The 15,707-nt window shown below is 40.0% G+C and overlaps 1 protein-coding gene across 1 annotated transcript in view; it reads left to right on the top strand.

The window, feature by feature from the left end:
* Positions 1 to 15,707, top strand: part of LOC108095561 — a 103,558-nt gene that overhangs the window by 32,659 nt on the left and 55,192 nt on the right. The window contains 3 exon segments of the mRNA XM_043207516.1: positions 13,034 to 13,408; positions 13,984 to 14,089; positions 15,036 to 15,569. Coding sequence (XP_043063451.1) covers positions 13,338 to 13,408; positions 13,984 to 14,089; positions 15,036 to 15,569 — 711 coding nt within the window. The 5' untranslated portion in view covers positions 13,034 to 13,337.

Raw genomic sequence — 15,707 nt, 5'->3', positions numbered from 1 at the left:
CATTTTCCGGGGTTAAATTCAGATTTCTATAAATAAACATGCAGCACACAGAGGAGTTTATATATATATAAATCTTAAAGGTCGATTCTCGGAGGACTTGTAGCCAATTAATTTTGAGACGCCAAGCCGTTCAATTACAAAAGTTTTGCTAGCCAAGTTAATAACATTTATCGCTCCCCATAAAACATATCCTGTTGGCTGTGAGCCAGTCTGCGTGTATGTGTGTGTGTGTGAGTGTGTGTGTGAGGGATCTGGGGCTGTGGAAAAGTTACTGCAACAAGTTTAACCTTTTTTCCGGCTCGGCAAGGCGACTTCCTTGGGCTTGTTGGCGCTTCCGGTTTTGCGACCAGCGAACCAACATTGACTTATTCCCCTTACAAATCGAAGGCGCTCACTGAAAGAATCTATTTCACCTAAATAAAGATTAAAATAATGCATTAAGTAAACTCAAAAATAAATAAGCAATAAATAACTAAATATGACTACCGCTCATTCAAATTTAATTTATATTGAATGCAATTCTTGGTTATAATATTTGTTGCGTAAAGCTATGCAAGATTACGAGTAATTAACTAATTAATTCACAAGTAAATAAACAACATATACTTGATAAATATACATTAAAATAATACCTTAAAAACCAATTTAAAATAAATATTAAATAATAATATTAATATTAATCCTCCTTTTTTATATACTCGTATATGATTATGCTAAAAACGTAAGCTAGAGAAACAAGATCAGTTGTATCTGCTTGTGTTTTTCTAACTATTGTTTCGTGTTGAACCATTTGCTTTAGTTATGCTTTAGCTTAATACCTCCCACTAGTTTCGCTCTCTGCATATTGGCGCCAAGCGCTAGCCACACTTTGCCTAATAGTTGAGCAATTCCATTAAGTACTTCTGCGCGGTGCCTTCGAACACTTGAGTGGATCAAGGAGCGGGGTCAGGTGGCGTGTGGCATGTGGCACGAGGCAGGTGGCAGGTGGCAGAACCTCTTGAGGAGCTGTTAATACACTCAAAGGAGGCGTCTCGCAGGAATCCGACACTCCCTGTCAACCGCGCCAATCTCCCCAAATGCATTGCTCCAATATTGCATTACATTCGGGCGATGACTTTTGCCCCGGGAAACCAAACGTCCGTTTGCCTTTCGATAAATTATAAACAGCATTAGATTAATCGCTTCCGATCGAAATTTCCGACTCTCATTTCCTCAGCAGGGAAAACTTTTATTCACTTGTTCAACGAAAAAAGAAGGAGAAAAAGATTGAGCCAAGACACAGATTTCTTTGTGGGTTTTGAATAAAGACTAAATAAAGGATTTTATAAATTATTTTGTATATATTTTATTTGTATTTGGGTTACTTTTTTTGCTTTTAAAGTTTCCACTTGAAGTACCTCTCATTGCAAATGTTTATCACATTTCTAAGAAATTAACTTTAAGCCTAATCAACAGCTCGCCTTGAAAACTAGTCTCTATTTAACGCCTTTCCCTATAAAAATGTATAATTTATTGGCTCTCCAGCGTATTACCTTAATTAATGCGGTACTAAAGCATCCGGTTAGAGCCCATAAATAATGCCAGACATTCGGTAGTCAGTCCTCGAAGGACTGCCACCCATAAATAAGGAGCACAGTCCACATATTTCTTGTTCCGGAAATCTTTCGCTCGCCGCGGAGTTTTACAACTCAACTTGAGTTGAAAAATGGTTGAAATATTTGGCATCTAACGGCATTTTAAAGAGCGCGGAACGGTATGCAAATGGTGGTAACTGGGGAAGGGGAGGGCGGAGCGAAAAGGGGGATGAACCCTCACCTCAACCAGGTGAAAAACAACAAAAACCAAACAGAAAAAGAAAAATCGCATGCCTATGCATCGTTCCATTCTGTTTTATGGTTCATAAACTTTCGCTCCTCGGTGAGTGCTTTTTGCCCTTTTTTTTATGGGCGAACGTTGAATAAAAAACTGATTTGTTTTGCCAACTCCCCTTTCCCCTTAGCCAACCCCCCAAACCCCTCCCCCTCCCTTAACTCCCCCTTTCCCCTTCCCCAATCTTCAGTTTCCACGTTTGATGTTGCCGGCTGTTTTGGCTGATTTCAGCCATTTGTTGCCACCGAAATGCGGCTCAGTTTTCCGGGGCTAACATATGGCACTCACTCCGGGGCGCAATCAACATCATCATCAGCATCATCATTATGCTGACGAGTTGTTAATGATGAACATAATGACGACACGGAGCGCTTTGGGCCAACAAAGTTGTTAACATAAAATGGCTCGCTGCACACATGTACACCCACAATTTGCTCAGATTTCCCAAGTATTTACTGCTCTCTGTTTGTTTCTGTGTGTGTGTGTGGGTGTCTCAGTGTGTGTGTGTCTGTGCGTGTGTCTGTTTAACCACTTTCACCTTTTATAGTCCACATCTGTCATTGCAGTCGTTTCACCTGCGAAAAATGCGAAGCGCAGGGAAAATGCGAGTCGGAATTTTCATCACACTTTGTTGGGAAAAGAATGTGTGTGGGTTTTAAAGTTTATGATAATTAATTTAAATAAATTTTAATGAACATTCTTTAAAAGCAACTTAGTTATATATTTTTAAAAATATATTAACATTCCTTTTCTGTTGTTAGGCACTTTATGGAAATCGAAATCTTCAATAACCTATTTATTTTATCGATTCAACTTTAAGTATAATTTCCTACTCTGCACCAGATTTCATGAGCAAAACTTGCAGTCAAAAAAGGAAAATAAAATGTGAAAATTTCATTAGATTTTGCATTTGAAGAAGGTAACCGGAGGAGGGAAAACATCTTCGCCAGGAGATTGCGGGGTTGTTTGTGCTCCTGAGGGTGAAACTCTGGCTCCGGAAAACTTGGTGGAAAAACCAGGGGTTGGGTAAACTTTTCATGTTTTTCCCAAGGTTTTCCCCCCCAGTTTTCGGCCCCGGGCGATGGATGATTCTGATTCGGGACTCGGGATTCTGATTCTGAATTTGATTTAGCCCATGTTGCTGTGGGTTACTTTTTGGCATACGCCACCCTTGCGTATGAGCAATGTAAACAGCTTTCCCCCTCCATCGACGGCTGGATTTTCGCTGATGAAAAGCAGACTTCGCCGGCAGTTTCCACATAGCCACTGTCCAAATCAGATGTTCGTATCTCCAGAATTTGGATTTCGTGCAGAGTACAAACAAAATTTCAGCGATGGCATGCAGAAGGTTCCGAGGTGCCTGCCTAAATTCACTGAATTTTTTCCTCTATTATACCCACTGCCAATCCAAATCGGATGCTTCGAAAGGCCAGCCCATTATGCATTCTCTTTGATTTCATGGGGAGAACAGAAGAGGAGAAGAACTATTTTTCTGACCACGCCTGTCCAAATGTCAGCCTTCAATTTCCATGGCCAACTATCCTGTGCGGACTTCAACTATCGATTACCTTTTACACCGCACTTTTCACCTTTTTACGGATAGTTTTTGATACTGGATAAGGTTTAAAGCTTTCTGAATGCCAAGTGGTGGAGAACTTTACCTAAAACCAAATTATATACAAATTTGCACATTTCATAAATAGCTTTAAATTAAAACGTCTAAAAAACCTATTATAAAATATATCCATCCTCTTTATTTTCATTAAAATATTTAAATATCGGCTTATTCTCCTGCAAAATGAATGGAGCGTTTTCCGCTTCATCACCGGGAAAAAACCCGAAAATGTAAAGTCATAAGATTAACCACTTTAATAATCTCTCGTAAGCGATAATTACAATTGGGAGGGATCTGCGGTTTCCGGGATGGGAAAAAAGGGCACCGGAGGATGCCAATAATACCGACCATATATCCACTTACCACGCACACGCACACACGCTCAAAAACATATGCAAATGTATGAGAGTGTTTTGTGTATGTGTGTGTGTGTGTATTCTGCATACAGGGCATACAAGACCCCAAAGAACATGCTATCAATTTTATTTTTATTTATTTTGCCCCTCTCCACGAGCCCATTTTCCCTCGCATTTGTTTGCTCTTGGCTCAGGCTGAGCATATTTTGTAGCTCGTAAAAGTTTTTGATATAAAATGTAAACAAAAGCGAAATGGGACATGGCAAGCACACAGCCACAAAGTACTGCAAAAAAATCATTGATAAATGTTCAAAGTAGGGTAGAAAACATAAATCACACAAGCAAAGCCAAATCACCATTGATATTTCGAAATTTAAAGGATTTTCTTATAAAATCGAACCCCTTATTTAACTAAAATGCATTTTAGATGGCATAAAACTTATTTCTTTACATTATTTATGGCTCATAAAATCTGTTGAATATTTAATATTTATAGCTTTCCATTTAAATGTATTTAGAATTTTTCCCTCAGTGCTCGCAACTCCAAATTATGGCGCGTTTTGTAACCAGCAAAAGGCCAAAACGAGTTTCATCTTTCGCTTGCTTGTTTTTGTTGCGGCTTCTGCTTTTTTCACCGCCCTCCCCTCCCCCTCCCCCTTTTCACCTCCCATTTCTGTTTCCCCTTTTCCGCCATTTTGGACAGCCATTGCGGGTGTATGAGTGTATATGTGTATGTGTGTGTGTGTGAGTGTGAGTGTGCTCGACGAGCCCTTTCAATGCTCGATGCTCACGCACTTGCACGTATTAATTAAAAAGTTCAGGGTCAGGCCAAAAGAGACAGACATCAGCTGGCCGGACAAGGGCCAAAACGAAAGAAAAACAAGAAAGGAAGCTAGCTTCGGCAAGCCGAAGCTTATATACCCTTGCAGTCATCAAATATGTCGAACAAAACGCATAAAGGCTAGACAACATCGAAGCTAAGACGATTTTTCTATTCATTTTCCATATTTTTGACTATAGATCATATGGGAGCTATACGATATAGTTGTCCGATTTTGATCAAATTTAACTCGTAATTCAAGAGTCGTAAGAACACTCTATATTCCAAAAATCATACTTGTCTGATGAAAAACAACGATGTTATCAATTTATTTCCATTAATTCTATATATAATTTTCGATCCCTCCTATGGCAGCTATATGATAGAGTTATCCGATTTTGATCAAATTTAATCCGAAATTCAATAACAGTTAGAAAACGCCATCTTGAAGAATTCAAGTCGATCTGATGAAAAACAATAGAGTGAGAATTTTTTATTTCATTCTCTTGTATTGGAGCTATCCGATATAGTCGGCCGATCCGGCCCATTCCGACTTATATACTGCGTGCAACAACTACACAACTTTTGGGAAAGTTTCAGCGAGATAGCTTTAAAACTGAGAGACTAGTTTACATAGAAACCGACAGGAGGACAGACGGACAGACGGACAGACGGACAGACAGACAGACAGACAGACGGACAGACGGACAGACGGACAGACGGACAGACGTACATACATATTTCGAATCTGCTCGTGATGCTGATCAAGAATATATATACTTTATGGGGTCTGAGGTGTCTCCTTCACTGCGTTGCAAACTTCTGACTGAAATTATAATACCCTTTTGCTCTGCAAGGGTATAAAAATCAGGGGGAAAGGAAGAAAAGAGAAAAACAAACTGTGGTCAAAGGGGAAGGTGGGGTCAAAAGTGTAAACCCCTGACTTGGTTATTTTTAGCCAAAACCCCGGCAATGTTAGTCAAAAATTGTTGTGTTGCTGCTGCATAATTTGTTTACGCTTCTCGTTCGATTCCCAGCCGTTCATTTCGATACCCTGTAATTTTGGGTTAATTTATTTTACAATTACCTCAGAAATGTTGTGGAACTAAGAAATTATAGCCTACTTTAATTTATTGTATTATAAATACAAGAAATACAATACTGCTTATAGAAGTGGAATATTTTAAAACCTGGATTTAATTTAGATATCATTAAATATATTTCAAAAATTTGCAACATTTAAATATTTTCTTTTTTTTAATATATTGAAAATATATGAAAATTGACTAACATTTTTCAGGGATCAAAAGGCTGTCAAATATTTGAATATAAGCTCTTATCTTTGATCTAAAATACTAACATCAACTGTATATAATATTTTTAGGAATTTTTCTGAGGGAATACAATTTCAATTAGTCCACTAGTTCAATAAGATACATTTTAATTTTACTTTGGCACCGACACTAGGAGTAAAGAAATCATTTCCTATACATCTATATTACAAAAACAGGCAAGCGCCCAGTCTAAACATGAAGTGCACTTCCACAAAAGCCCTTGTTCACTAGTTGACTTGCCATTTATCAGGAACAGCTTTCCTGCAGCACTTTCCCAAAGCCACCAAAAAAAGAAAAAAAAATGAAACGCACACAACGAAACCTGAAAACAAAAGCGACAGACACACTCTCTGTAAGGGGGAGGGGCGATAAGGGGGGAGGGGAAGGGGGGAGGTCCTTGCGGGTCACGGAAACTGTGCGTAACTATAATTAATTTCATTTTAGACTGGTTAGCAAATAAACGAGCAAACGATGCGGTTCGTTCGCTGGCTGCTTGTTTAGCTCGCACCACTTACCTCACAGCACCGCCCAACCACCCATTGAACCACCCAAAAAACACAACCCCTTCCCACTCCCCTTCCCCTTCCCCCTTCCCCTTTAACCATTGGCTCGTTTTTGGCCGGTTGAGACACTATTTTTGACATCGTTCATCGTCCTTGTTGCCATGTTGTTGGCTTTGCACTTTGGCAGCACTTGACTGCCCAACTTTTGGCGCTGTTCCCCCCTCTGCAAAAGCCACCGAGAAGGAGCCAACCGAAACCACCCAGAAAAGCCACCCACACCACCACCCACTTATGGTATAACTGTTGCTCATGTTGCGGGATTTCATTTTGAGGAGCAAAGTCCTTTGAAAAGGCCGGCGGTTCAACCCTTATCAAAAATTCAACGGCATGATTTTATATCCACGAAATTATTGATTCAGCTGAATCACTCCTCCGTTTTCCGCTTTTCCGCTTTTCTCTTCCCCGCCGGAAAAGTTATCCTTCAGCCTAATCGCCTGGAACTCATTAACTTTCCTTCGCTGCAAATATTTTGTTTAATTTTGTTAGCCAGTGTTTGCAGTTGACTTTTTTTAAGCATAATTAGGAGGCCTTGATCTGGGTATGGCCAGCTTTAATTTGATATTTTCACTAACGACACTTGAAAAAGTCTCAAGAGGCTTAGAATATTTGAAAAGGAGGGCTCGCTTAAGCAGAAAAAAAGGTAATAAAAAATATAACATGAGAATGCCTTTTGGCTACCAAGATTTTTTCATTATTTTATGCTTTAAAACCAGAAAAGAAATGTTAAAAATGTATTACCTTAAAACATGAACGTTTAAAATATTCCTTTATGGATTTCTTGAAAATGGTATACATTGAACTAGTCAGATAATTTTCTTGGAATTCCCAAAAACGGAATGCAAAATATTTGCAAATTCTTGGCCAAAAACTTTCATCATAAAAATCTGCCAAAATATTTTGTAACTTCTGTGTGCAGATATGCAAAAGTTAAATTGTATTAACCTTTACCCCTAAGCAAAAAAAAGGAAATATCTCACAAAATTCTGTTATGAAAAGAGTTTGCTTGGAACTTTTTTGATAGGGCCAATTTTACTTTATAAATGCCTTTAATCAATTCCGGCATTTTGTATTTAACATAATTGCTGAACTAAAACAAAATTCTACAGCATAATGTTGGCCAAATCCCAACGAAAGTATTTACAGGAACTTTAGTTTGATGTTTTTCAGTATTATGGAGTTGATGTATGGGAAAAGCTGGCAGCCTGACCTTGCTTAAATAAATAAAAATGCCGGAGCCTGTGATCCGAAACCATGCCACAGTTGGTTGGTCCTTAAGTCATGCCGAGATGATTCCATCAAATATGCATGGCCCATCATCATCATCATTGGATCCCGACCAGGGTCGAGCTGTCCATTTGAATTATGCATGCATAGACAGCATTGGCGGGCGAGGAAAAACCTCTTGGAGAAATGCGGAGAAAGGGGGGTGGAAAATGTGGGGGGCGAAAGGGGTTGTCAGCGGCAGGAAAAGCGCAGCATGGCGTCGGCCAAGGAAATTAGATTTCCCAGCAACAATGCCCCTCGCTGGGCTAAGTGTATGAGTGTGTAGCTATATGTGTATGTGTGTGTGTGTTTGTGTGAGTGTTAGCCAGTTGGACAAAACGGCTTAAGTGTTTTGCCAGCGCCTTTTCACCCGATTTGCATAATGTTCGCCGCGGTCGCCTGAAAAGTGTGCTACAACTTTTTTATCAACTTTGTCAGCGGAAATTATGCTCAGCACGAGTTGGTGTTAATATGTGTTTTTGTGTGTGTGTGGGTGTGTACTAGTTCACTATTACAAACACTATGACGCGGGTCAGTGACGGTTCAATATCGCAAATGATATATTGTATGTGCGAGTGGCCCCCGTAAAAGTCGCTTTAATTATTTATTTATTCAAATGGCTGGCCGGGCTTCTAAGCCGAAAAGCCTTTTACAAAGGCAACCGGAGAAGAGGAAAAGCCGGGGGGAAAACGGGGGAAAAGGGAAAAGAAAGAGGAAAAACGGCAGAGGGGGAAAAGGAGAAGAAGTGGGAGGTGGAGCAGGAGGAAAAGCATTTTTCCAACTTTCCCCAAACGTTTCCTGCGAGAAATTGAAAGTGGCACGCGCAAATTACTTAATCCTACTTTTCAAGTACTTAGTGCATATATATATTTGAACAGTGAGCACTTGATAAATGAAAACCAAACAAAGGCAGTGGAACAATACGCATAATTTAACACAAACAAAAACCTTTTATTTAACACGAGCATAAAAAAAAACAAAGCCAATAATAAACAAAATAAAACAATCACAAAATTATTTGTTTAATTTCAAAAGCTTTTCCTAAATTGTTATGCTCTGAAAAGAAATGCTGTAATAAAATTGTTTTAAATTGTGTCAAAAGTTGGGGACACAAAACGCGTATTTAAATTTCAGGAGCGTTTACAGTATATATATATAAAGATATATATATATATATGTACAGGTTAGGACTTAAATGCCTACACGTACTTTTTGGTCCTTTGATCTAATTTACCAAGCATTTTCAGGTATTTCAACTTTGAATGCCAAAAACGAAACCCAAGATGACAACAACAACGGCTGACAGAAAAAAAAAACAAGTAAAAAACCTTAAACGAAGACGAAAATGAAAATGAAAATGAAAATGTTAAATGAAAATGGCCCCAAGAGCCGTCAAGCTAGAGCGTCCCCACTTTTCACGTGTCTCCAGTGAGTCCTGGCAGTTAATCAATGAATAGCCGCACCCACCTGCTCGTCCTTTGAGGAACAGCAACATCAACCACCCAACCACCCAACCACCGAACCGCCAGGATGCTGGACAACCACCCCCCTCGCAATTACATCAAAAGGAAACTGTTGGCAAAGAGCCCAAGTAATATTTCAGGGGGCTGGCCGACAGACGCTCTAAAATTAACTAAATAGCAGACGGCAGTACACCAAAAACCACCCAGAAAACCACCCAGAAAACCACCCAGAAAACCACCCAGAAAACCATCCAAAACCAGGACACGAAAAGTCACTTAGAAAACTGCGAATCAAAAGAAAGACGGACAGTGTCCGCCAGGTGCCACGTCCAAAATGCTCACCTTTCTCCCATTCGTACGAATTGCATTTTATTGCCAGGACAACAGTTCACAAAAAAACGCAGAAATAAAAAAATAAGAAAGGACAAAAGTAACAACTGAATAGAACCACAACCCATGGCAAACGTAAAATGTTCACCATTTAACTAAATTGTTTCATTTAGCGGTGGAACAAAGTGGAAATGGGGGGAAAACGAGGCGGGGAAAATTGCCGCAGGAGTGGAGATAAATGAGTTCTCAAATATAATACAGATTAATGAAGTCAGGGGATTAGGTTCATCAAATCCCACAGAAGTTGCTCAGCAGTTTTGGGGAGGAAACATCTGTGGGTTTGAAAAATTCTAAGACTACAAAAAGTATTAAAATTTGTGCATAAATAATAACTATTGCAAAATGCTGTTGTACTATGGATGTACCACATAAAAATCAAATTGGACATCAAATAAAATTGTATTTTTAGAAGCAATAATCATTTTTGCTGCTATTTTATAGAATTTCTTAGAACTTTAAAGAAAATCACCACTCAAAACAGACTTTAATTTTATGGTTTTAAAAATATGAAAGAAGTTTTCTACAAGAAGGAATTATTTCCCAAAAAACTTGTGTTTTTATAACTACCAGTATTAACAGTCTAAACATTTGCTTTGTGGATTAAATTTGGAACCTTGGCATAAACTTTTAATTAGCCCGCAGTGTTCAGTGAGTTTTAAAGGAGTTTTCCACCTGCGAAACTTTCCTAGCTTGCAGAAAATTGCATTCGGTTACTTCTGCGTTTGCGGAAAGCTACAGCTGTTGGGATGCGTTTTCATTTTCTTCCTTTTTTTTTTTTGGAACCAAAGGTTCCAGTGTTGGGCAACTCGCTGATTGGAATCGGAAACGAAGGAGCAACCAGCGCAGCCTTCCAATTTCCACCTTGCCACCTTTTGCCACCTTTTGCCACCTTTTGCCACCTTTTGCCACCTTGCAACTTTGCCAGCTTGGCAGCTTTCCGCTTTTCTGCCGATTGGCGAGCCCGTGACCTCGGATGCTCCGTCCGTGTCCACGCTCATCAGGTACGGCTTAGCCGCAAACCGGACCGAAGGACACTGCTGCAAAAAGTGGGAAAATTGAGTTGAAAATTGTTCGTGGCACACACTTCGCAGGCAACACAAATTGACAGCTGTCAATCAACCAGTCGCCCACTTGAGCCTGCTGCCAGGTGGCCATCCTTTATCCTCGAGTCTCCATCCTCGAGTCCACGATTCCCCCCATCCCCCAATTCCCCATTATCCTGCAGATCCTCCAGATGGTGGATAATATGGCCACGCAGCCTGCAGGTTTTCTGGCTGCTCTTGTGCACTTGAAATTGATTAAGCACTGACTTTTCTGCTGCTTTTCCGAACTTTTCCCCAAGTTCAAAAATAAGAAACCCAAAACTGAAGCAGACAAAATGCCCCACCAATGCACAGACAAAAAACATTAAACGAAAGAATTCTTAAATAAATAACTCTTATAACAAAGAAGAAAAAAAATGTCTGCTTTACAACGTTTGATTTAAATCTAAGTATTGCAAACAACATTAAAAGTCTCATTGAAATTTAAACACATTATAAATAAATTCCAATATAATTTAAACATCAATTCAATATAGCGTTCATATGCAACATAAATAAATATTTGAAACCAAGGATGCAGATCAAAGCAATTAAATCTAAAATCAAACATTGACAAACAAAACCTACGAACTCAAATATTTATTACAAAATTAAAGCAAGAGCCAGACAATTGAGGCTCAAAGTTTGAAAGCCAAAAGAATTTCATCATAAGGGAGTTCAAACAGAAAGCTTAATTACAAGTCGGCAGTGCTAGAAAATTGGGGAAAATAAAACCTCATCTCCTCAGTGAAACGTACAAATTGCAGGGCCTCAATCGAAACGTGTGTACTTATTGGGTTCAAAATTGCTTTCCCACCGAGCATTTCACATCACCGAAGAGCAGGCAGCTGGAAAAGCGGAAAGTGGAAAGTGGGAAACTTTGGTGCTTGCAACTACTTTGGCCAAGTGTTTCATTGACTGGCGGGAAACTTGAGTCTCGACTTTTATGGAGCAGCCACACACTCGACCACTTCCGGTGTGCGGTGTCTATGTCCTTGTATACTCCCTCACACACACACACACACAGACCACTCACATGTAGAAGGGGAGATCCTGCCGTCTGGCAGTTATTAAGTTTATGGCCATAAACTTGCGGCCAAATAAGTTGATACGCCATTTTGATTGCCTCGACGAAACCGCCTTCGAGCATTAATTCATCTGGAATTCAACGTCGACTGTTTCCATTTGGCATCTGGCTGAAGTGCAGCCATCTGCTGGCCAGAACTTGTGCAGGCCGGGCTCAAAGCCATCAATTCTCAGGCCAACAAACGTCAAAGCGAAGTACAGTGGTCGAAAAAATAGAAACTATTTTTAGCAAAAAAGCAATTAAATAAGTGCATAATTTAAAAAAGAATTTTTTTATATTTATAAAACATTCTTAAGATCTACTAAATATGATTTTATATTAAAACCCCAAGAGATCTGAAATTTGGATTATAAATCTTATATAATTAAAAATATATAACTACCTTTTTTCCTGCAGTGTATTCCCACCTTGCCGCCGTGCAATTCAATAGGCAAACAAACTTGAGCCGGTCAAAAATTAAATTGAATTATTTGTGCATTATTAACAAGCGAAATTGGAATCTCTACTTATATTTTTGGTCATAAGTATCAACTTAAAATGCGGCAGCCTCTTCAAAAATCAAGTATTGTTACTTGGACCTCCTTATATTTCTCTGAAAATAAATACTCAATTGTTGAGGCGGAGAAACGGTCCGTTGCCCCTCGATTTCTTTATATGGTTCTTTGGGCAACAGTGCGTATGATGGATCCAACCAATTAAACGCAAAAAGGCAGGAAAAGTGTACAATACACGGGTTTTAAATCGACGAAAGGACAAGCGAAGGAAAATTGAAGCTTAACGAGTGAAGGGGGAGCAATAAAAGGGAGTTAACATGCCTTAAAAGGCTTTTTAAAACTAGAAAGCAAGCTATTATATAAATATTCCACATAGCAACACGATATTCAAATTTATTTAAACATTAATTTACCTCTTGTTTCTTATCTTTGATGTTAACAATTTCTATTGTTTTTATTTATATAAAAATATATTTATATAATTTTTAACTTTGGTTTCCTAAGTATTAAAAATAAATATCTACTATACATATAATGAAATATTATATATTATATGCCCCCTTACTTAACCCGTAGTTTGACCCACCTAGTAAATCCCAAGCCCTTTTGTAAACTGAGATTTGCCAGCCTTTCGAAAATTGAGCCCCATCCAATGCGTTTAAACCACCAACAACTATTTTCTTCGATTTTTTTCCAGTGTATCTCTGTGTCTCTGTGTGTGTAGCAAACCCATCAGAACCCCACTCCAAAAATAAAAATAAAACCAACCCCAGCCCCAGCCCCACAAAATATTCAAAGAATACAAAAAAATACAAACCCAATCATCGCACTTTCGGCTAGCCGAAAACCCCATTTAACTCGAAGGCGACATCGAAATCGGTGGCAACGGAGGAGATATAGCCACCTGAAACGAGGGATCGCCGCAGGAGCGGCTGTCGCAGAAGGATACCGCTCAGTTTCGAGGACCGGCGGGCGCTGCCACAGAAACCAGAACATGCGCCATGTCAAAACTGCGGCATTACCGGTCCATGGATCAGCCGTGCAGCAGCACCTGCGTGGTCATACGCAAAAAGTTAGCTATCCAACATTCAAAATCCATTCAAAAATCAGTACAAATCGAAAAGGGGCGCCACCTGACCTCAAAAATCAGAAAGCTTTCCTCTCGAACTTTCTACTCTACGCTTTCCTCTATGATATCACTATATATTGCACGTCAAATGAAAACAGTAAACAGTAAACAGAAAACAGAAAACTGAAAACAGTAAACAGTAAACAGAAAACTTAACTAACAGCCAGGACTCTCACCATGGAGCTTTCACATCCTTTCAACTTTCACCGCATGCCACACACACCTACACAAACACAGACACACAGACACAACCAGCTTTCTGGGAAACTTTGAGCCTTCAACTTTCGCATGACCACAGATGGCTTAGGCTTTTCCTCGCAAGGAAGAGCTTTTCCAGCCAGCCAACGCCGATCCAAAAATAACACCTGCCATTCGGCCTTTCTTCTCCGCATGAATCTGTCCCATCTTCAATTTTCTTTTCTCGCTCTTTTTTTTACTGCATGACTCCTACCAAAAAGTATTTTATACTTGAATATACTTTGTGTAATTTCACTAATTAAGGATTCGTATCGTTGCAGGACGATGACAGCCATTTGCTTCGTGTGCAACCTGCCCATCATGTCGCACCAAGTGGGTTTGGTGTGGCAAGGCGGCAACGGCTGGGACGATCTTGTGCGCGAGCAGGTAAAGTAAAATATTTCTATGAGTCGATCAAAAACCCAAGAGGAGTGAAAGAGAACCCTTGTAAATAATTGTAAAGAGTGATACTTTGAAAATGTATAAACTTAAGGGAGAAAAAAATATGGTGGAGCGCATATGCAAATTCAAGGTCACAAGAAATGCAGCAAAGTGAGATTTAAAATTGTGAGAGCCCATATACATAGTTACATACACGTAAATATATATTTGGAAATCAGTTTCAATTGTTTTTTTTTGTTAATATCATGTAAAAATGTACAAGGTTTCCCACCATAAGAAATATTTTTTATATACGAAAATTGTTTTCATATGTTTTACGAGCATCATAATCCCCAGCATATTAAAAACTAATATTAATATACATATGTATGTACATAAAATACATACATATAGTACATACATAAAAGGATTTGTAAAGACTTACATACATACAAAGGGCTGTTAGGAACTGTGTTGTTTTTATTTTGTTATTGATATTTGTTTTTATTAATTATGTGAACGGAAATTCAACACCAAGTTAACTTTATGAAATTATAAGAAAATAATAATAATATATAACTGTAACTTTGAAACAAATTTTGCCAACTAAAGTGCATAATTCAATTTCGACTTATTCGGTCACCTTCTCTTTGGAGATTGGAGCAACCTAACTGTACAACTTTTTAAAGAGACGCTGAGCATGCAAAAGAGAGAGAAGTGAGATAAAGGGAAGTTAATTGCTTATCTCCTCGATCTCTGCTTCTCTCTTGTTCACAATTACTTTTAAAATTTAAAAACACGTCGATGCAAACAGTAACAGTTTACTCTTTGGCATTGAAACCAAATGTTGTTTTTGTTTTAACACAGTTTTGGTCGCTCAATTTATTAAGTAAACTAAAGCAAAAAGATGACATCATTTAGTGGATCCCCAAAATAACTACTCCTCTTTCAGTTGGAGGAGTCCACGATTCGGCAGCGCTTGGGTGGCAGGCGGGACTCGGCGGCACAGATCACCACACCGCCGAGCACCTCGCCGCCGCCGGGATTGCAGCGACGGAGGCGCAGCTCGCTGGCCCAGCTGACGGACATCCTGCGCGAGTGGAGCGGCGGCACCAAGCAGCAGCAGCACCACCAGCAGCAGCAGCAGCAACAGCAGCTGCAGCAGGCGTCCCGCTCGAAGGCGCAGCTCAATCGCCGCGAAACGCTGGCGGACCTGGCGCGCAGTCTCCCCTGGCGCACCTCCACCACCACGGACGCCAGCACGGGAGCGGGTGGCTCCGGCTCCGGTGGGGCATGCAGCAGCTACATTGCGCCGCGGAAGCGGAGGGAGTCCTCGGCGGACTCGGGCATCCGGAGCATGCGCTCGCGAAGGGACTCCAACACCGCCGAGTTCGTGCGCCACTGGAACCGACGCGAGAGCGGGGCAGTTGAGGATCCGCCCAGCAGCTCCGTCGCCGTGCCCGTCGTCGTCGAGTGCTCTAAAAGCGTGAGTATAGGGGTTAGATATAGATGAATATAGAAGTGTAGATCCCCGATAGGGACCCAATATCGGGCTACTTGATCCATAATACACCGCATGCTCTGCGGGTCGCTGACAAATGCACTTGAAGGGATAAAGAGATTT

This window comes from Drosophila ficusphila, unplaced genomic scaffold, assembly GCF_018152265.1.
Source record: "Drosophila ficusphila isolate 14025-0441.05 unplaced genomic scaffold, ASM1815226v1 contig_198, whole genome shotgun sequence".
NCBI lineage: Eukaryota > Metazoa > Arthropoda > Insecta > Diptera > Drosophilidae > Drosophila > Drosophila ficusphila.
The sequence above is the reverse complement of the archived record's forward strand: the minus strand, read 5'-3'. Positions and strand labels throughout refer to the sequence as shown.